The 22740-nt window shown below is 46.5% G+C and overlaps 1 protein-coding gene across 1 annotated transcript; it reads right to left on the bottom strand.

The window, feature by feature from the left end:
• Positions 1–510: 510 nt before the first annotated feature.
• kirrel1a (kirre like nephrin family adhesion molecule 1a) lies at positions 511–18854 on the bottom strand. Its single transcript, XM_068713814.1, has 15 exons — positions 18830–18854; positions 14190–14462; positions 11111–11260; positions 10873–11030; positions 10624–10774; positions 10154–10259; positions 9559–9707; positions 9233–9360; positions 8317–8443; positions 7948–8048; positions 6248–6464; positions 5977–6084; positions 5599–5726; positions 5202–5315; positions 511–3130 (listed from the first exon to the last, which is right to left on the bottom strand). The coding sequence occupies exons 1-15, from the start codon at positions 18852–18854 to the stop codon at positions 2396–2398; spliced, it is 2670 nt and encodes an 889-aa protein (XP_068569915.1). The 3' UTR covers positions 511–2395.
• Positions 18855–22740: the final 3886 nt, after the last annotated feature.

The following is a 22740-nucleotide window of genomic DNA, read 5'->3' as shown; positions in this document are numbered from 1 at the left end:
CTTTAATTTCCCAGGATCCATTTTTACCTGTTTCACTAAACTTTTTGTTAATAAATTCCACCTTTTTTGCACTTATTACTGCCTATCGACCTGTTTCTTCAACTTCCAGTGCCAAGCAACATCATCTTCCATTCATATAGGATGACAGCACAACACACACATACTATGATTACTATGTATATTATTATCTTTATTAAATTATGTGTCCTCACTGTGATCTTAAAAGACCCTACACTCATATACCTGTCAACAGTTTTAACTGCTTACTAATTGGAGCCCGTGCTGTGAATTTGTCATAAAGACATACATGGGTAATCAGAACACAAGATATTTGAAAATTACATTATTTTTTAATAAACCACATACTGCAGTGTCTAAGGATACAACAATGTTTAATTTAAAATGTCCGTTTCCCTTGAAATTGGGCTCCAATGCCAACAGGTGTCGCCAACACAAAATGACGAACTTGCCCATCCCCATCTTCCCAAAGACGACAAACTCTGCTTTTATATAAAAAACAGTGCTTTTATTTATGTAATACTGTGGAAAAATAATTACATACCATTTTTAAAAAATATTGAAGATAATGAAATTAAAAAATGAGAGTTTGATAACGTTCGTTGTACATCTTTTGAACAGTTGTCTCTGCTACGAAGAACAGTACAATAAGATAAACATTGGATTTTTCTAAATTCAAAGACACAATAATACAGGATACAGTCCTACCAGAGGTATAAAAGTACTGTAACAGGATTGTGAGAGAAAATGATATGGACATATACTGAAACACACACCCGCACACTTAAGACACAGACATGCACACACATACTGTATACACACACGGGCATGCATACAATAGCCGCGCGCACACTGGAGTCGGGCGCTGCGTGTTTACAGTATGCTTCCCATCCGCGCGCAGTCATTCACACATCTATACAAACACACTGTACAAATCGATGTGCGTGCCAATGCCCACACACTCCTTCTTGATCTCTCTCTCACACTCGCACACCCACACACTCGCAGTCATACATTACTACACGTCAATATTGTGGACAAGCCTTCATTGAACCTCTCCATACACATTCTCCTCCGGCCGTTTAATTTTTTTGGCAGACAGACGATGAGGAATGATTCAAAATGGAAATGTGCGACATGTTCCCCTATAAGGCCACTCAGTTCTAAATCCAACATCTGTGTTTTTCTCTCTGTCTCTGCACCACGCTTGTAGTTAGGAGCTCAGAGGGAAAAAAAAGGGGCTCCAGCCTACGAAAATGTCTGGGAATGACTCAAGGCCCCGAGCCTGCTTTGTAAAGCAACAGTCACCAATAGAAGGAGCGTCTACTGCATATACATGGTCTAAGGTGAAGAACAACATGAACACTTGGCACTAGGTTTCTTTTATGCACTGATATACCCTTCCTGAATTCAGGCTCTGCTGTTGACACAAGTCGTCACTCCGTCTCAGCGGAATCCCCCGGGCAGGCGCCCGAGTTAAGTGGGCTCACGTTCAAACGTTTGGTCCATACATACACATTACATGTTTTACATTGACAAAAATAATTCTGTAATGTTAAAAAATAGAATACAAAGCTCTAGTCTGGTGTGCAAATGAAAAGAAGACATTACACAGATATAGATAAGGGACGTCTAAGCATGAATACTGTCGATGCGGTGCAAAATGATGACAACCCTCCCAACGCCGTCCCGGCTGCAACACACTCCCACACGCCGCCGAACAGGTGTGATGGCATGTACCACTGTACAGAAGGGCATTTTGGGATACTATATATATATATATATGTGCTCTATGATGATTGAATAAGACAACCAGCGAAAAAAAAGAAGAAAAAAAAGATGGCGGCCAGAAATGACTTCCACTGGTTCAGCATTTACCGTATTTGACAGTCAGTCAGTTTTGCCTTAAGACGTTCTCGTTCATCATTTACAAAGTCAGTTCATAGCAAAAGATCTGTGTACTCTCGTCCTCTCTCTGGTTCTTGCTCTCTGTCCCAGTCTTGATTGTGACTTTCGCCGTCCGCTCTTTCAGAGCTCAGATAAACAAACACATCGGGAGTGAGGGAGTTCAAAATCGTGTGGAATTTCCCTTCCCTGTCTCACTAAAACTCCTTCTTCACCGCTCGTCTCGTATTTCTCTCTGTGTTTCTCATACGCTCTCCGTCTCATGGGCACGGTCTTCTGACTCTGTGCATGGGCGTGTCTGTGTGTGACGTTTGTCTGAGTTCTGTAGTGTGTGTCTGTGTTAGTGTGTGAGCATGTGTGCGTGTAAATCTATGATTGTGTGTGTGGGGTTTTTTTTGGGATGTGACGCTATTTATAAGATGCTTTCCTCATGCTCTGCTAAGACTGTGAGGTGGTTCTGCGTCCCTCCGTCTCACACATGAGTCTGCATCCTCTGTGTGTGTCGGCTGTGGGAGTAGTCAGAGTGTTGCGAGGTGTAGGAGAAGCGAGTGGAGCTGCCGTACTTCCCTAGTCCAGTCTCTGATCCTGAGGGAGCAGGACCCCCGCGACCCACGCCGACCCCAGGGCTCCCCAACCCGGGTCCCACCCCGGGTCCCACCCCGGGTCCCACTCCGGGTCCCACTCCGGGTCCCACCCCGGGTCCCACCCCAGATCCCACCCCGTACATCTCATAGGATGGGCAGGCCTCCAGCGTGGCCAGGCTGGACGGGGCGAAACCCATGCGGTAGGTCTGGTAATGCGAGGGGTATCCGTAGTTGTCGTAGGCCAGCTGGGAAGTGGAGTCCAGGAGGCTGCAGTCTCCTGGGAAGTCGCTGGCAACGGGGGCGGGGTTAGGCGGGGGCTGCTGGCTCTGGCCCGCGCGGGTGAAGGTGTTGAACTGGGCGTAGCTGATGTGGGACAGTCTGGAGGGGGGCCGGGGGTCATAGCAGGCCTGGGGGCGGCCTGGGGAGGTGAGGGGCCCCGGGGGACCAGGGGCTCCTCCGCTGGCCGTGGCTCCCGAGCCTCCGGCACTGCTGCTGATAGATGCAGCTCCCCCTGGTGTTCCCGCAGGGGAGCGGTAGTCAGAATAGTGCAAGGTGGAGCGGGAGGCGGGGCGGCCTTCGTCGTGGGTGGAGGCTCGCACGTTGTAGTAGCCATTGGTGGGGTCCTGAAGACAGAGGCAGAGACAAACAGCAAGAGACAAAAGCACAGAGCGGGCATTAAGAAAAGATATGATGAGGGGAAATATATTTGTTTGCATATTTGTGTTTAGATAGATAGTATCAAAAAGACTATAATGAGAGAATTCCTTTTTTGATCAGATTAACTGAAATTCTGAAGCGATGGTTTCTGTCCGAAGCTTTCACGAGACTCCATGTTCAGTCCCAGATTGTCTGGTTGAAGGAGGGACGCTCTCCCTGCTCACTACACCCACATCATATTGCTTTACTGTTACTTCTGACATGATTCTGCCACCTCGTTGTCTCTCATGTACCCGACTTCACCCCCACCCAACTTTGTCTGACTTGCTTCAGTGCTTCAGGCGGCGGGGAGAGAAAAAAAAAATAAGTCTGGCTGAGGCTGTTGTCGGAGGCTGATCTAACCATCACCTGGGGTGGATTCATGTCTGTGTTTCTTCAAAGTGATCCAAGGCAGCACTCCAGCTAGAGGGCTGGTTTGCCCTCACAAAATATTCATGGGAGGGTGGGGGTGGGGGGGGGTTCAACAGAACATTTTGGCAGCTTTACGCGTGAAAATACATTTATCACCTAAGCCCAGCCCCACAGTGTCAAACTGTATAAATGATTCATGCCAGCTGAATGGGCAGGGTATGCCTAAACAGCCTTCATCTTTTTTTAATTTATTTTCAATTGTTGTTCTTGTCTTTACACATCTTTAAATGAGAGAGAAACCCTTTTACGCAATCAGCAAAGCGTGTGGACTGAGAGTGAGGGGCAGAGAAGACTGGGAACTAACAATTAAAAGAAAATAATAAAAGAAAAGCCAACTGCACTGCAGAAGCATGCTTGCTTGTCTAAAACATCCTACTCTAATATTCTCACAGATATGAGTGCAATACTAACAGTAAGTTTAAAGGTCACTAGTTTAGAGGACAGAACGAGGTCCAAATACTCCTGAGGCTTGAGACAGCTGAGGGGATTTTGTACCGGAGGTGGAATTGTTTTAACTGGACTGTAGTCATAAGCAATAAGTCATATTTTCTGGCCAACAGCAGTTAGATAAACAGCAGCCCCTTTGGTTATGTTCCTATTCACTGAATTGAAGATAACAGTTACTCTATATAAGACCATGACTGTGGAAATCATTTAATGCAAATGACCGCGGATGTTTCATGTGTTTATTAAGGTGCAAAACATTTAATACCTTTAAGATTTTAGCTAATACTTACACATTTTATTCTAAGCAGCAGTTTGTTATCCAGTTTAGATGAACTGGGATTTAGTTGCTAATCTGATTCTGGCTTTTTGAATTAAAGCTGCATTGAATTTTGACTTGTGCAGTCCACCGTCTAAACCCAGACTGGAGCTGTCTGGTCTTTGTCTTCTCCCGGCTGCTGCAGACGCACACATGCACCCTCTAGAGGGTCAAACGTGAAATTTTAAAACAACATGTTTTTTTTTTTTTATGGAATGAAACTTTAAGAACCTATAAATATTACACTTGTATAAATGAATAAAACATGAAACTCAATATTGTGCAGTAGTCGTGAAGTTGCAATGAACCATCACTTACACACCTGTTTTCTAAAAGGAAAAATCAATACTTGTCAATGCCCCTGGATTTTTGAGATCAAATCAGTTGTCAGTTGGGATTACATTCATTCATAATATTAAAATCCATAAAATACTGTTACGTTGGTCTGATTATCTTTTCTGTGAGGTAGACACTTCCACCAGGAAACAAACGCTGTTCCTCATTGGATGAAAGTCATCACTCAGAGTCACCGTGTCATTAATGAGTCGGATATTTGCAGCCCCTTGAGGTATGAATAGAATGAAACATTGCACCAACATGAACTCCACAGGACCTCACTCTGACACTGGCATCATTTTAGTACAAATGTTTTGTTGATTTGGACTTTTTTATTGAACATGTGTGTTTTTTTTACCTATTTCTGTACCTGTTACTATACCACCTCACTGAATTTAGTCATTTCTGAGTTTGTTTAGATCAGTCCGCTTCCGGATTTGATGCAAACGAGTGTTTAATGAGCTCACCTTGAGGTCATACTCCTGGCGGGTGTCCAGGGTGTCGCTGCGCAGGTCAGACTTGAGCTCTATGTCATCTTTAAAGGGCTGATTGGAAGGAGAGAAGGACACAGAGGGGAGAAACTAAACCGTCAAACAACAAAACAAAAAACAAAAAGGAGGAGAGAAGGTGCCATAACAAAACGGAAGAGGGAAGGAGGCAACAGAGTATGACAGGAAAAGAGAAAATGGAATTCAAAGTGTTAAAAGGAGCGATTACAGGGGAAAACACAGTATGTTTTTAGTCAAAAGGTGCAGTGTGGGGTGTAGGGAGAGGTTACTGAGTTAATGTGAGTTTTTCTTTTCTGCGACTACAGGCTGTGTAAATAGTGTACGGCCCAAGCACACATATCCCGCCGCTGCTCACCGAGTACATGGCCTTGACCATGCGCGAAGCCGTGGACACGCTGCCGGAGTCCTCCTCTAAGCTGTGGGTCTCCTTGTTTATCGTCTCCACCTTGATGTCGGGCTTACCCAGCGTGACCCCGCGCCGACCTGGAAGCAAAACACGGCAAGGTTGAATACAGCTGGACACACGCACCGCGGCCGGTGTGTTTTCACGGTGTGTTTTCCTACATCCATATGGCGGAGAGGAAGCTGTAGGGGTTTGATTTTCTTTGGTTTGCTGCAGGTTATTTGGTCCAGTGATGACGAGCACTCAAACCTCAAACATGAATACTTCTACTGTACATGTAGATCTGGTCTTTATACTGTGTGTGTGAAGCACATGGAGAGTATGACTCACTGCCTTTGCGCTGCCGGTAGAAGATCAAAACGAGGACCAGCGGAAAGATGAATAGCAGGATGGTAGAGCCCACCGTCCCACCAGCTATTATGCCAACCGGGACTTCCTCTGAAATGAGGGGGTGAGGGAGAAAAAGAGAGAGAGAGACAGATGGAGAGATGGATTGAGTTAAAATGCAAATATCTGTCTGTCGAAAGCTGCACAATCCAATTTGAATGCAAAAAAAAAACATGTAGTGAAATAGAACAAATAATGACTTCCTAAAACACACCGGTCTCCTCCAACGTGATGATCATGGTGCCCGGGCCGAACGAGTTCCAGGCCGTGCAGTTGTAGGTGGACAGGAAGTCGGACTCCATCACGTTGTTGATGGTGAGGGTGGAGAGGACGCCGCCGCCCTCGGCTGACGGTTTGCTCTGCTCCACAGTGTACCTCTCCAGCAGCGTCCCCTTCTCCTTCTCCCACACGTTCTCCTTCCACGCCCACACCTGCAGCACACACACACACACACACACACACACACACACACACACACAGGAGGTCATATTAGATTATATCACAATAGATTAAGTTGTGTGATAAAATTCTATTCACTGAATAGATATTGTTCTTTTGATTGATTTGTATCAATAAATGAATCGTTACTGAAACAGGCCATCTACCAATAAAACTAATCGCCTTCATACGTTGCTATAATAACAACTGCTGCACAATCACACAGTAAATGTCATACGCATGCAGTGATGCACTCGTGCGTACACACTGATGAACGCATTAGTCTGCCATATTAAATGTGTCTACATACAGTTATTCTTGTAAAAGCACCAAAGCATGAACACATCATGGAGCAGACGTTTGTCATTTTACAGATAAACAGTGTTTGAGTTAGTCAGACATATACAGTATATGGACAATAAACACTCTGCCCTCAATATCCAACCATCATCACTCTGATACGATGAAATACATGAAACCTTTTTTTATTTTTGTTCATCCTTTGTTTGAAAATGTTCTTGAAAAAGCAACGTCACTCTCCTTTACAGACATTCATATGACGACGATTTTACAATATTCCAGAGTCAGAGTAACAACAGAGAAACACAAATGCGGATCAAGTGCTGAATAAGGAGGACGCAATGACAGAAATAAGACCCCATACATTTACACCACTCGCGTGTGATCACACATTGTGCGTGACTTGCTAAAACCGGCAACAGTCTGTATGTTTCTGCAGACTGAAGTGGAGGTGGGTGGGGTTGACGGAGCTGGTGCGAATCTTGAACAGTCTCCAATTTTAAAGCCACTAAAAGCAGCTGTATTATTCAGCATTGAAGTACTGTACTAAGGCGAAGTTAATTATGCATAAACCCACATGTTCCCATAATCTGTCCACTTATTCAAGAGAAGGATAATCTCCTGGCTGTGGCGTTTACTGGGACAACTGTTCCTCTCCACTCCTTTATATTTTATAAATCTTTTTCTGTCCCAACCTCCACCGCCTGCATTAGGAGCGCGCCCTGCGAGTCAGGATGGATCCGTCACGGAGGAACTACTACTACTGCGTCTCTGTGATACGGCCGAGTGGAGAAAGCATCTGGGCTGATTTTCTGACGCAGGAGCTAAAAGTGGAGCGGCTTAGTGTTAGTGTTGGTTTGTTTATGTGATGGGACGGAGGGAAATTCTGTGAGAGTTTGAGGGTGAGTCACCGCTCAAAAAGAAAAAGGGGACAGTGCCTAAAAGCATTTACCGTGCAGGAGTAGGGCCATTTAGGAACAGGACTGTACAGTAACAGTGAAAGACAAATCGCCGTCAGACTAAAAGGTACAACCGTGTGATCGAAGCGTTTCCTTGTTTGTCAGTTTCTTTTGTCTGAATAATTGATTCCGGGCTAAAATGTGGACATTTATCGTCGTGGGTTTGATGGTAAAAAGGTTTATTTTTTTCCCTCCATTTCCTCGTGTTTTCACTTACAATCTTATCTGGAGGAGGTGTACTGGCTATGTAGCATTTCACCTCTCCTCTCTCCCCTTTCACTGCGTACTGGACTGGATCACTGGAGATGATGGGGGGACCTGCGTTGATCAAACATGAGAGGTGAAATGTGAAATGAGAGAAATATAATAAATTACACTGAAATACGAGAAACTGCAAACATCATATTCACGCCTGGTGTTTATTCCTGTCCTGACATTGACCTTCCCAAGCCTATTCAAGATGAATTGAATTACTTTGGACATTCAAAACTTCTTTTTTTCAATTACTGACAAGCTGCCCTTTTAGAAAGTACATGGTTTTCATGTACAGGCAGTGAAACATTAAACTGTGTGGATGTTCTCTGACCGTTGACGGTGAGTGTGACCTCAGTCTCTCCGACTCCGATCCGTGGGACGATGGCCTTACATACATACTGGCCCGCATCCGCTTGGCTCACCGACTTCAGATACAGCTGGTTGCTGTTACTCAGAACCTGTGGGGGAGTGAACAAAAAAAAAAAAAAGGACACCAAATATAAACGAGACATATTTGCTAAACACGAGGATTACCAAAATAAAAGCCCACATGGACATAAGTAGAAGAGAGGCTAATGCATTGCACCTCCCCCTGTTTACCTTATTATTGTAACTGATTATGTTGCATAATAATCTGGCCTCATTTGAGTATATTTGTTCTACTACTCTGACCCTAACTGGTTAACAATACAAACTTGCACACCACAAAGGTTTTGCAGTTGCCTAGCAACCACATCTATTGGAAAATTAGCTGTGGGAAAATTACGGCTAAATATGAAACCACCTAGAGAGGAAGAGATACCTGAACGAGACTGATGAGACAGACGTAGGTGTGTGTCAGTCCATGAGGCAGGCTGCATTTACTCTAACTGTGTTGTGTTGAGTTCTGATCTCTAGTCAAAAACACTCTGAACTGTAGTTTAATGAGAGTCAGAGCAAATAGCCGGTGGTCAAAGCAACAATATTAATGTTCACATGCACCGATTAGCCATCGCTTTAGCTTCTGGCTGCACACAGTAGATGTTCTATATATATATATTGCTCACAGTCATTGAATTCATTAAATGTAATCTGACCTTAAGTTAAAAAGACAATGAGAGAAAGAGGCCATGACAGAGCAGAAGAGAAGAAAGACATCTCGGTGTACAGACAGACAGACAGAGCCACTGAATGACAGGCTGCATTAGTAAAAGATGGGAGAAGATAGAGTGAACTGTATAAATAGTGGAAAGCTCTTAGCGTCTTACCATGTTGGAACCCTTTTTGAACCAGGTGAGTGTGAGCGGAGGGTTTCCAGCCCATTTGCAGTTGAGGGTGACATCAGAGTCAACATCTACTGTTTTGGGCTGCGGCTCCACCAACAGAATTGGACCGACTGCAGACACAGAAACAGAGAGAGAGGAGTTCTTTGTTGAGCAATGGGTAATAATGCAGAAGGAGTAAAGGGGAGAAGCTGCTCAGAGGAAAGAAGAAACAACGTCGACGGTGTGTTTTAGTCCTCTGACTCCAGACAGTAGCGAGTGAAGCGGGCCGTGACGAGTAAACAAGGTGAGGTGAGTATTGTGTGACTCACAGTGAACGTCCACCAGGATGCTGACGTTGGTCTTTCCCACAGCGTTGAAAACCAGACAGGAGACGGGCTCAGTGAAGAAGGAGTGGTCGGCCTTGGTGGTGAGCACGCTCTCCCTGGCGCCCTGCAGCACCACGCCGCCCTTAGCCCAACTGGAGTTAACATATGATACGCCATGAAAACATGTACACACCCTGGAAGTGGACTACACACTCCTTTCAAAATGAGGAAACACAAACCACAGACATTTGTAACAAAAATCAGATCAAAGATTCTTTATATGGAATTCAGAGCATGTCTGTTGCCTCCACACGGCTCTCAACATGGAGACGGCCGAGCCGGTGGCTAGAGGCTAACAATGTTAGCAACAAACTGTGCTAACAGGTACAGCAAGGCACAGAGAACCTGGACACACACACACACACACACACACACACACAGAGGGAGAGTGACTTCCTTCTCTGCTCAGGTAGACATTACTTCACAAATCTTTACATAGTAAGTAGTTATTTGCTGTTATATTAATGCTCTGAATCCTGTAAATAGAACCTTTCAAACCAAAAAGAGAATGACAATGTGCTTGTATGTGGATGCAGACCTGTAGCCCATAATGGGAGGGTTGGCGTGAGCCTGGCAGGTGAAGGTGACTCTGTCCCCCTCCAGGACAGAGCGAGGCTCAATGGACAAGGTCACTGTCGGTGGATCTGGAAGGGAGAGAGAGAGAGAGAGAGAGAGAGAGAGAGAGAGAGTCACATAACAGCAGCCTTACTGCACCTAATATATGCTGCAATCTGGAGGACAGTTTGATGCAAAATGGCTGCCATGCATTACTTAGTAATAGCTATAAAACATTTCAAAATATGACGCCATGTTGCTTTTAATTAGTCTGAAATGTAAAAAAATACTCATGTACGTGGTAATAAGCAGGGTAGTGTAATTATATATTGTGATATATTACGTTCCCATTCTTCTCTCAATGGGAACGTAACATTTCTTGTGTTTTTAGAAATGCAACGACACTCCTTGAGTTAGAATCAGCTTCCGTCTCCGTTCTGCGTCATGGCTTACGGTGAACGTTGAGGGTGACGGTCGTGCTCTTTCCGGTGGGAACAGCCAGGTTGGTGGCCACACAGCTGTAGTTCTTCCCAGTGTCGGAGTCGACGGGGTGGATGGGCAGGTAGCTACGCGTGGTCACCCTCTTCCTGTCTGGAAGCACCTCCTGATGAGGGCAGGGAGGCATTGATCAAACATTTACAACACAGATAAAATACTGTGCAGATGTTTCATGGATGTGTGTGTTCAGCGTGAATGACGTACAGTGGTACTGGCAGCCCCGTCCACAGGCAGACCATCTTTAAGCCACTCGATCATAGACGGCGGTTTGGCCCCTCGAGACACGCAGCTCAGGTTGTAGGACTCCCCGGCATTCAGCAACACCTCCGGACCCCCATCGATAACTGGGTTGTCTGGGGGAACTGGAGCGGGAGAAGAGAGCGTTAGAAACACACTCAACGTCTCACATACTTCCAATGGACATGTGCGCTGACACACGTACTGAGGACGGTGAGTTTGGCCCTCCTGGACCTCAGCGCGGCATCAGGGGCCTGGCACTCGTACAGGGAGTCATCAGACAGATCAGCTGACTCGATCTCCAGGTTGTACTGGCCCAACTCCTGCATGCGCAGCACGCGGTACCTGGGCCAGGCTGGGACACAGAGACAAGACACAGCACATTAAGTAACATAACATAACTTTTATGGGGCACGCACATGAGATCCACTTTGGACCAATGACTTTTATATCTGACTTGAGTGGCTTTTTATACCTATTTAAATTAAATTATTTTGACACAAACTGCTAATGTGTCACATGTCTCAGGATCCCCACATTGCCATGTGATCTGTACCAGACTTTAAAAAATAAAATGCAACACCACACAGCGTGTGGTAGTTTATGCTGATAAGAAAAACATCAAGTCTGTGTCATGAATGGAGCCAAAATGACACCAGAGAGATGAATGGCCACTTGATGCGATAGACATTCACAAATGCACTTGCATGTCCAAACATACACATTCACACAATTGCACTACACACACACACACACACACACACACACACACACACAATCAAACACTCGCAGCCCAGCCTCTCCGATCCTTCCTCTCCCTTCCCCCATCCGCCACACAGCCCAGCTGTGTCGCTGCTGTACATTCTCACCGTTAGGTGGCATCCATGCTCTCTCTCACCAGCAGGGGGAAAAGATGAATGCATTATGACAGCAACGTTTTAGAGGACTCAAATCGACTCCAGTCCGTGGTGCAGAATTCATGTTTGCTGCCCAGACGTAGATCGCATGTGAAATTCGCTATGTCGTCTCCATGTGCAGCGTCCGAATTGATCTGGCTGCTTGCCTAACCTTGTGTGTCCTTGCTTCTGCATGCATGTGTGTGTGTGTGTGTGTGTGTGTGTGTGCTTTGTATATACGTGCATTTGCATGTGAAATGTTGAGAGCGAGAAAGCGTATGAAAAGCCCAGAGAACGAGGGAGGGTGGGGGGGCAGAGGGACAGAGCCTCATACACAAACACACACACGCCTGTGTGTGTGTGTGTGTGTGTGTGTGTGTGTGTGTGCGTGTGCGTGTGTGTATGTGTACGTGTGCACGAAGTGGCCAGTGTTCATTCACGTTTTCATTTAAAAGCTTTGGCTTGAAGCACTGGACCATTACAGTAACAATATGATTCAAAGAAAGGGAGGGAGAAGAAAGGGAGGGAGGGACAGGAAGAATGGAGACAGGACAGACGAGGACGGGGAGGAGGAGGAGAGGAAGAAGGGACAGAAGGGATGACAGAAAGGAAGCATGAACTGAGAGTGTGTCAAGCAAGATGAGGGTGAGGAGAGAGACATGGTAGGGAAGTTAAATGGAGAATAGGAGAGAGGGCTCAGTGCAACAGAGGCGGCCGAAAGAAGAACAAGAGGGAGGGAAAGGAATGAGGGAGCTTAGGGGAGGAGGTCGCAGAGGAATAGAGCATGACAGACAGGAGAGGAGAGGAGAGGAGAGGAGAGGAGAGGAGAGGAGAGGAGAGGAGAGGAGAGGAGGAGAGGAGGATATGAGAGGAGAGGAGGAGAGAGGAGAGGAGAGGAGAGGAGAGGAGAGGAGGAGAGGAGAGGAGAGGAGAGGAGAGGAGGGGGAGGAGAGGAGAGGAGAGGAGGAGAGGAAATAAAGGCCAAAATCATAACATACAGTAGATGAGAGGCAAAGCAAAGGAAAGGGGAGGAAAATCTATACATAAAAAAGCAGAATATTAAAGCAGAAAGTTCCAGGAAAACAACAGCAACATCAACAAAACACAAGGCAACAGCATGTCACGAATGATGCATCTCCCTCTGGACCGATCAGTTCAAATTGGGCCCACTTGCTCTGACCAGTAATTGCACAGCCCCCTTTGGGCTAATCAGTGCAATCCAGTAAACGCTGCAACGCAGCGATGAGATGCATCGTTCCCCCAAGTTTTGTCAAAGTCAGACAAGCGCCGTCTTAAATCGTTGTTGACACGCAGACAGGCGGGAGACTTAATAATAAATCAAACGGGAAAGTTCCTCCCGAGGGACAAAAATGCAAAGACGAACTGGAGTGAACAGTGAGGGCAGCTGCGTGATAGAATGAGGGCTACATGCATATCGGGTGATGAATCGGCCTCTCATTAAAAATAGGTATACTTTTACACAACAGTCATTAGCTAGTCGATGTCGCCCACTGCTGATGTGATGCTCCTCAGCCCAGTTGAAGGCCGTCAAATCTGCAAAATGTGCCCGAAGGGAGCTTCAAGTTCCCCATCTAACATCGGATGATTCGTGCGGAGGAAGGTGGCCAAAGTTAACGTCAGCCTGAATAAGCACAGTTTGTCACCTTGCTGTCTCAATCCAGCTGGAACTACAAAACATATTTAGTCAAGGGCAAGGACTTGGAAATGTGAGCGTGCCGTGTGCAGCCTATCATAGCTGGTAGTTATGGTGGTTATCGTGACAACAAACATACAGCTGATGAGCCTGAAGCTAAAGCCTCGCTGAGCCCTGGTACAGAGCTGCTAGCACGGCTGTAGACTCGTAGTCTGGTTCCTGGTTACTGCAGAGATACAAGAAGCAAGTGCCCCTGGTTGGAAACCACTGGGTATGGACAGTATAGTTGGCATGCGTGGTGTAACAGTGGCGCTTGTGCATTTGTAGTTTTTTTTTTCTGGGTCTAAAATTAGGTCTGGTTTTATGCGAAGTTCATAAATGTTACGTGTGGGACCTCCGTGGCCCGAGTTTCAGTTTGAGCACAATTCCGGAGCGCTGCGCTGCAAATGTTGCCGCTGTAAGCACAAACTTTATACATTAAACATGTGTCGCCCCTCGGCACTCTGAAATGCGGCGTAACGAGCGAGCGAGCGAGCGAGCCGTCTTCACAGTTGTGGTTTAAAGAGAACCAGAAAGAAGTCAAGACATTCCAAAAGAAAATGTCTACAGCTTCAGAAATGTTTGCCCATCAGCAGCTCCTATCCAAAAGTATCAGCATCAGCTTTTTGGAAAAAAAAAAGGCATCTTAGTCACATGCTGAACAGAGTGAAGGGAGCCCGAGTATGATGTCTCACCCTGGAGGTCCTCTCCGATGCCCAGAGCCAGGCCATCTTTGGTCCACTGAACAATGCCTGAGTAGTTGAAGACAACACAGGACAGGATCACCCTCTGGCCCCGCACCACCGACTGGTCTGCCGGCTCCTGAGAGAACCTCGCTGTCCACACTGCAGAGACAGAGAGAGGATGGGGAAAAGGGAGAAAGGGTGGGGATAAGTTAGGGACTTTCTCATTTTCGCAACTTGCTGCTGCAACATCACCCCGACCGCATGTATAGCATAATATTGTGTCTGTGGTTCTTATGGTTAATTGATTGAAAACTGCATCCCCCCCCCCCCCACGCCGTCTTTGATCGCACGTTGGCTTGCGGCCATCGACCCGAGCGCCGCCGAGTGAAAAGACGGAGGTGTCAAACAAGGGGAAATCAGAATAGAGTTAGAGAAGAAGAAGAAAGAGAGAAGACGAAGAGGTGCTTCACGCTGACTCAGGAGAGAGGAGCTGGGAGATCAAACAGGCAACTTCTTCAGCCATAGGGTCTCTCGCACCCCTTTCTCTTCTCGCTCCTGACTTTTATTTCCTCAAAACTCTCTGGCCCTCCCTCCCCCGTCTCTCTCTCTCTCTTTCTCCCCTTCTTCATTCCTCCCTATGAGTCATCTCCCAGGCTTCCACTCCAGAACCCAAAACTACAGTGGCTGTCATTGTCTACTGGCCTCTCTCGCCCTCCAGTCTGTCGTCCACCGTCCACAGCGGTCAGACCAGCTATGGCCCCGCCGACCGACCGTCTAATAGGAGGAGGAAAGGAGGAAAAGCCCCCGCGCTATTGTTCCCGCGCCGTACGATGACAAGTTGTAATTAGCCGTCCCTTGAAGACACGACACCCGCACAATAGAGGAGAGGCAGTCACTGTGGAGGATTCACATCTCTCCGTTCTGTCCCCGGCTTTCATTCCTCTCCCCTCTCCCACTTGTTATTTTCAAAGAATCTCGTACAGTAGATCATGAACCCAATGCTGCATAGTACACCCCCCCCCACACACACACACCCTCCTCCTCAGCCATTACCTCTCTCCTTCTATTCTCTCTCTATAATGTTGTATGTCCTTTACCCAAATTGCTTTGCTTCACTCTCTGCTTCTCCCTCGATATGTATGCACCCCCACTCGCCTCCTCCACGTTGTACATCCATAATGCTGTCTATGAATGTCCTTTTGCCTGCACTGATTTTCCCCTCTTCCTCTCCTCCACCACAGTGCGTACTGTACGCGCCTCCTTCTTTCTATATACATGCATAATGCTGTACATGTCCTTTTACCCATAATGCTTTCTATTTCTGTGTTCCTCCTCCTCGCTGGTTGGTAGGGGGTTAGAGGCGGACTGTCACAACTCATTTATCACATTAAATATCAGCCCTCCAGCACTTTCTCTCTCCCTTTCTTTCTCAGTCCCCTCCGTTCACCCGTCTCTCTCTTCTCTCACTTTTCTTTCCCTTCACTCCCGTTTCTTCACCTCCTACCATTTACATCTCTCCTTCTCACTTGTCCTCTCCTCTCCACTTTTTTTTTGTATCACTCCCCCCTGCTCCCTTCCTTCCCATACACTCCCTCTCTCATTCCCTCACACTTCTCCCTCAGAGCCCTCCAGCGCTTTACTGAAGGTTCCCATCTCTCTCACTATTTTTTAACAACTGCCATATGCCTCTTCTGCGGCCCACCTCCCGCCCCCCCCCCCCCCCCCCCATCGTGACCCTCGGTCCCTATCTCTCACGTACACAGACATGCACTCTCCCCCTATCATGTCAGATTTGGTGCGATTTGCAGAGGTACAATATGCCTGATAATACAAAGGAACCCAGTGATGCAAAAAGATTTCCTTACCAATCACAACAATGGCTTCTGACAGTGCAGCACATTAATATTCTGAGGATAAAGGAGATGTGCGAGGATACACGGTGAAAAGGGAATCAGATGCAGATGGAGCTCTGCAGCATGCATACCTAGAATAATTTAGCACTGAACCAGAAATAATAATAATGGGCGGCCCTTAATTTGCTCCCTGAGGATCACCCAAATGAACTGGATTAATAAGGTAAACAAAGCAAACATAGCAACAACAATTGGCTATGAAAAGTTGGGAAAAATCATGTCAGATATTTCACAAAGACTTTAACTGTAAACACTGACGAGGCGCCACAAGAATGCGTGTTTTCAGCAGCCAGCAACCACCAAGTCCGGTGGCTCTCAAGAGCGCATGTGGAGACTTTCGTTCCCTGTTGGAAAATGCTGTTTGACGGCAACGTTGAGTGGTGAAAACATTCTAAATATAGACCACACTTAAACCAATATTGATTTTTTTTTTTAGGTGTCTGAAACAAGTTTTGCTGCCCCCCCCCCCCCCCCATCCAAAGCAGCACCTTGCTTTGTCTGTTTCTCCTAAACTCCAACAACTTTAGGTAAAACACTGACTCATACAACCCCACTTCAAAAAACACAAACCATCCCTTTCAGGAGGGTTTTTTTTTTCCCAAACTTGAAATTGTGTTGTTGCTCATTTAGTCATGAATAATTAACGTTATAGAAAAACACTTAAGATTTCAAACCAAGTGTTCAGAGGCTATCAAGATGGCCGTGTTTGAGTCCTCCGGTTCTGCTGGCCCGAAATCACAACGTCTGGCTTCAACCAAAGTCAGCCAGCAAGTTCTCAGAGCCCAAGGTGAAGTCTGAAAACATTTGCATTTACAATGGCTTCCTGGAAAAATACTAGGGTTGGCCGTTATGAGGAATATATTGGCCGAGTACATCGGCAGTTGTTGTGTTTTTGGGAGATTTTCGTTTAACACCGACAGCACAAAGAGGCCAGCAAAGGCTTTTCACATCTAACTGCATGAACTGAGGCTCTGTTTCAACCAAAACAGAGTTGGTAATTGTTGGAACAAGGGAATGTGTCCAATGATAAGTTAACATGGCAAATAAGCTAGTCCTAGTTGGGTGAAAGCTGGAAACTTAAATTCAGAAAGTGCACAGTTGTATTTTTCTGTTGTACAAATATTTCCTTTCTTGACATTTTGTGGCTCTTTAGCTGTTGAAACGCTTCACTAATACGCTCACCAGATAGCTGCTAACTTTGTCTTTCTGCCATTTGGTGTTCAGTGGCTTTGTCTGAGCGTTTTCACTGCTGAAAACAAGTAGCAGGCAGTAAAAAAAACGAAATAATGAGCTGAAGGGTGATAAAACGCTCCGTAGATCTGAGAGGGACCACAGAGTCGGATGACAATTCTCTGCATGTTTGTTATTATGTGTGAACCCTCTCTCGTAAAAGAAGTCACGGGATCCACTGTAAATGCATAAAACATATTTATTATATAGATATATATATCTATAGGAGGTGTGTGACGCTCCACTTCCTCCAGACAAATCAGAAGGGATGCTGCTCATCTCACGTGATTATTTTGACAGGATTCTCTGAGTTTGTAAATGTCAGACGTGTCCTCAGTCCATTGTAGCACGTATGGCAGTGACGTAGAGGTTATTTAATGAAGGTGGAGAATGTATAAACAGTAAGATATTTAGACCAACGTAAACAAAAGGTAGTTCTAGACAGTGTGATTTATTCATTTTTTTTGCTTCAATTTCCCGTATGCACCCTAATCTACCAAAACTCATCCGTCTAACACTAATTACTGGAATGTACAGTGAGGATTTCTACTATCTTAAAAAGCAAGAAAAGCCTTTTTTTCTCACATATACATGGGTGTAAAGAAGAGTTGAGCTGGGTTTAAACTACCACGCAACCTTGACAACAGCCTGAGGGCAAGCAAATCCTTTCCTCCACCACCTCAGATATGCTAGCTGGAGGTATTCCCTCAACTGCCTCAGTAAACCACAAACATAATCCAAACTGAACACTCCTGAGTGTGGGCTACACAATCTGCAGAGGAGAAAAACACCCATGCAAAGGCTGAGGACTGAAAACACTGACTCATTTAAACATGTGCTCATCGCCTTCTGATTTCCATATTACCCAGTTAACACTTGTCAACATGAGTGTATGTGCTTGTGTGTGTGTGTGTGTTTAAAGAAGGAAATCTTTGCGCGGAGAGCAGTGAGAGCAGAGGCAAGACGAGCGAGTGTGTGTGAGGGAGCTTGTGTTCTTTCATTATGTGGGTTATGCTGCAGTGACAAATTTAGAGTGTGTCCTGATTTCCTTGAGTCACTGATCCCCAAGACACCACCGGGAGACTCCGAGCACCCTGTCCACACAAAGACCACGGCCACACAGAGTTGCGACCATGACCACATGCACACACACACACACACACACAAACAAAAACAGGCAGTGCAGATGACCTAAACCTTCACCACATGGGCTAACCAACACACACACACACGCGCACAACCACAACCCCAAACATATAATCGACACGTAGAGGCGGTTTCCTGAACATGGATTACACCGCGACTCAGACTGAACCGGAGCATCTCCGTCTCTCGTTTGGGAATGGGTCTCAGTTTAGTCTAGGATTAAATGCAGCCCTAGTCAAAGTTTGGAAAGGGATTAGGATTAAGCTGGGGCCTAGGACAACAGCCCCTGCAGACACTGTGACACCGACCTGGGCTTGTCAAAACCGACGCAAAAGCCAAAGGCTCGGCCGGGTGACTCACCAAAAGCACGGCCGCACGCCGCCATGGTGTGAACCACCACAGCAATTTTAGCCCAAGAGCACCTCTCGCGCCGTACGACGGTGTTTTAATAGCAAGGTAATGAACCGTCGATTTGTTGCCGAAAATGACAGAAAGGGCGTCCGCACGCCAAGATGTTTGGAGCTATTTTTAGCAAGTGTGCTGCTCGTGTACCCTGCGTTTCTTGATTTGGCACACACCCCGCTGTTAGGTGGTGAATGTCAAAGCTTGCTGAACGGCATCTAAACCCAGGCTGGCCTCGACCTCCGTCTGTGGGACGAGGTTGGAAGTGATGCCGTGCAGCAGAGGGTTCTGGGAAAGGTTCACTGATGGCATTCGGTCTCATTAAATCAGATGCCATTAAAGCAAATGGCATTGGTATGGATTGTTATGCATCGATGTAATTATCTTTGTGTCTGGCGTCCTCCCCGTACCCCTCTGTACCCCTCCAACAAAGTCCCTCCCCGCCTCCTTCTCCCTCGCTCCTCTCCAGCCAATCCCGCCGCTTCGGCTGGATCACAGACTTGCGTCGCCATAGCAACAGCTGACGTGGAAAGTAACTGCCCAAAAAAAAAAAAAAAAAAGTTTCTGTACGAGCGTGTCTGCGAGAGCACACGCTTATATGCATCTGTGTGTCTGATGAAATCCTCCCCGGCGCTCGGTACACACCCATTTTTCTGAAAAAACACATCTTCAATGACCTCATCCTCCCTCCACCTATCCAATTAATACTCAGGCGGCCGCTCTGGTCTCTCATTATTTCTCTCTTTCAGCCCCCCTCGCTCCACCGTTAGTCAATCCGCTCCAAATTGATTTTGTTATCTGTCTAATTCCATATCGCCGCCGCGTGAGGCCGATGTGTTGGTGTTACGGAGGGGCTGCTGGGAAATGAGATGCAGGACGAGGGGAAACAAAGAGACGGCGAGGGTCCACACACACACACACACACACACACACACACACACACACACACACACACACACACAGAGCGGTGAAGTGTAACGGGGGGAGGATGACATCATTGTTTCAGGACAAAGTTGCAGCCACAGGAGTCAATGCGGCACTGACTCGGCCCTCCCTGTTCTCTGCACATGACCGTAACGTACGTCGAGGTGTCAGTCCGTCAGTCCGTCAACAGATCTCAGTGTCAGTGTGTGCAAGAGAGCTTTTGGACTGCCGGAGTTCTCCCTCAAGGTTTTGTTTTCCTAAAAAGCTGACCCGAAAGTGTAAGTACAGCAATGTGCATTGTAATTTTATACATTGCATTATTTATGCACGTAGCCTACATATATTTTTATGACGATGTAGGCACTATTATGTGACTAATCTAGACCAATGCACTCCAAAAAACGTCAAATCTTAAGTATGAGTAAGTAAATCCAAAGTATATTTGTCTGATTACTTGTCAAAAGAGATATAGGGACTTGTTTTGAGACAATGCATCTTGAATACCTTGTTAAGTGAAAAACACTTCTTACTACTACTGAGAATTACAGGCCTATATGACAACACGCCCTAATAATGAAGAATAGCTCAAAATTAGCGTTCCCAGCTAATTTCAAGATCTCTTTTTATCTTGAAAGGCTAAATATGACATCATATTTAAAGAAATCTTAACAAGCACATTTTCACTTCTTCCATTAACAGATTTATCTTTTAAATTAAATTAAATTAAATTAAATTATTTAATTGCATTAATTTAAACACCCTGTATTCATTCATTGCATTTTTTACTTACTTTTGAAGTGGCCTTTTTTTTCCAGTGTGCTCATTTTTATGACTGAATTATTGATTCACCTCCAGTCTACAAAAAGATGACATCATCACATCGTTGGTGGATGTCGTCACCGTGACGTTACCCATTATGGTCTGTGGTCTACGGTTTTGAAGCCTAGGGTTCGGCATTTTCGCCGTCGCCATCTTGCAACCAGAAGTGACAACGAGAGGGTGGAGCTAACGCACAACTGATTGCTGAATGAGACATTTTTAAGGCAACAAATGACAAATAGGTTTCCTGAACTGAAAACACACTGAGAAAAGGTTAAAACTGTAAGAAGAAAACACGGACAACTCCCAGACCGGACAACGCAGTGGTAGAGACCTGTCAATCACAAGGTAGCCCCGCCCTAAAGCATGCCCTGCTTTGTGGTCTATTTTGCTCTAAATGGGACCATCAGTAACTAAATGAACATCTAGAAACGTCATGTTTACAATGTTTACTGAGGCAATACATCAAGAGAGAAGTAGAGTCATTTTCTCATAGACTTCTATACAACCAGACTTATTTCTGCAACCAGAGAAGTCGTCCTCTGACGGCCAGTAGAAAGAATGCAAGTTTAAGTCACTTCCGCATCGGCTTCACTTTTCAGAAGTTTGTCCAACTAACAACCCAAAGCCCAAATATATTCAGTTTTCTATGATAGAAGACAGAGAAAAGTACCCACACCCTGAATTATTGCTGTAAATGAATGTCAACTACTCAGTAACCAGTCCTCTCAGCTCTCACGTCTACACATGTAGCGCATGAGTGCGTGCAGCTTCTCCCTCTATTCATCCGGCTGTGGGAACTCTACCACCTGTGCCTCCTCTCGACAACATGGCCGCCTGGCAGGACGGCCATAATAACCCGTCGCCATGGCGATGGCGCTATAGACGTCGACGCGGTGGGGGGGGGGGGGGGGGGGGGGGGGGGGGGGGGGCGGCGAGTGAATGGAGGCGTCCCGCTGAGTCCGCTGACACCGTGTCACTCAAACACAAAGGTGACTCCTGGAGGAGGGAAGATCAGGGCCGAGAGGGGCGAAAGCCTCCAGAGAGAGAAAGACACAGACTCCTTCCTTTGTTTGCCGCATTGTCTGCCTGCTCGCTCCCTTCCTCTGTCACCTCACCTTGCCGTCCTCCCCCCTTACTAGCAGTCAGCGACCTCTCTCTTCTTCTTCGTCTCCTTTGTGGCCTTGCCCCCTTCTCACTCCCCATTCACTTCCCTTTGTCTGGCAGGCATCTACTTAGAAGTGATCAATCCTCCTTCTCTTCCCTCCACCTTCAGCCTTGCTCCCTTTCCCCGGGCTACCTTTCCCTCCATCACTCCTCCCTCTCGTTCCTTCTCTCCATTACTATCAAATGGTTGCTGTGGAAACAGATTATTTGGAAATGGCGGGAGGGAAATTATTCCGGAGCTTTTGTCCATTTTGATAGTGCCGTGTGCACGAGAGCCCGCACATGCTCCTGTCTAGGTGTGTGTGTGTGTGTGCGTGTGTGAGTGTGTGTTTCACATCTGAAGAGCTTTATTTGTACCAAACCCCTGTCACAGACATTGTTACCATAGCTACAGCCAGTGAGGACCACTGACACAATGACACAGTGGCCATGGCAACCCCAGGATCAGCGGTGGGTGATATGATAATTCGCGGACGAGGCATCTGACACATCACGGGCACATGAATATGCTGAAGCGCTGGAGAGCCGGCCCGTCGCTGCTAATCCACGAGACAAAGAATACTCTGCTGCAACCAAGGGTGACCGGGACTAACAATAGCTCCTCTGGATGAGCTCGAACAAGAGGATGCAGATCAGGCTGCTACTCTGCAGCAGCGCGCCGCGCGGCTTGCGGCGCGAGGGGGGGTCGCCGCAGAATTCAACCGGCACAATCGATATCCTGATGAATCAAGGATTCAAGGCAGTGGTCCCCCATTGATTTGGGGCCAGCGACCCATTCCTGAGGCCACTCTGCCACCGCATGCCACGCGACCTAGCACGTAAACATCCGCGCCGTCGGCTGTGACAGCTCTCAGATGGTCTGCCGATTCCGCTGCACTTTAATGGAATCCAGCAGCCGGACTATTTTACAAGCGGCGTCCCATCGATAAATCACCCTCCTCCAAGGTCTGCTTTAATTC

The sequence above is a fragment of the Cebidichthys violaceus genome, unplaced genomic scaffold, assembly GCF_023349555.1.
Source record: "Cebidichthys violaceus isolate CVI_PGR_0920_01 unplaced genomic scaffold, fCebVio1.0.p SCAF_19, whole genome shotgun sequence".
NCBI lineage: Eukaryota > Metazoa > Chordata > Actinopteri > Perciformes > Stichaeidae > Cebidichthys > Cebidichthys violaceus.
The sequence above is the reverse complement of the archived record's forward strand: the minus strand, read 5'-3'. Positions and strand labels throughout refer to the sequence as shown.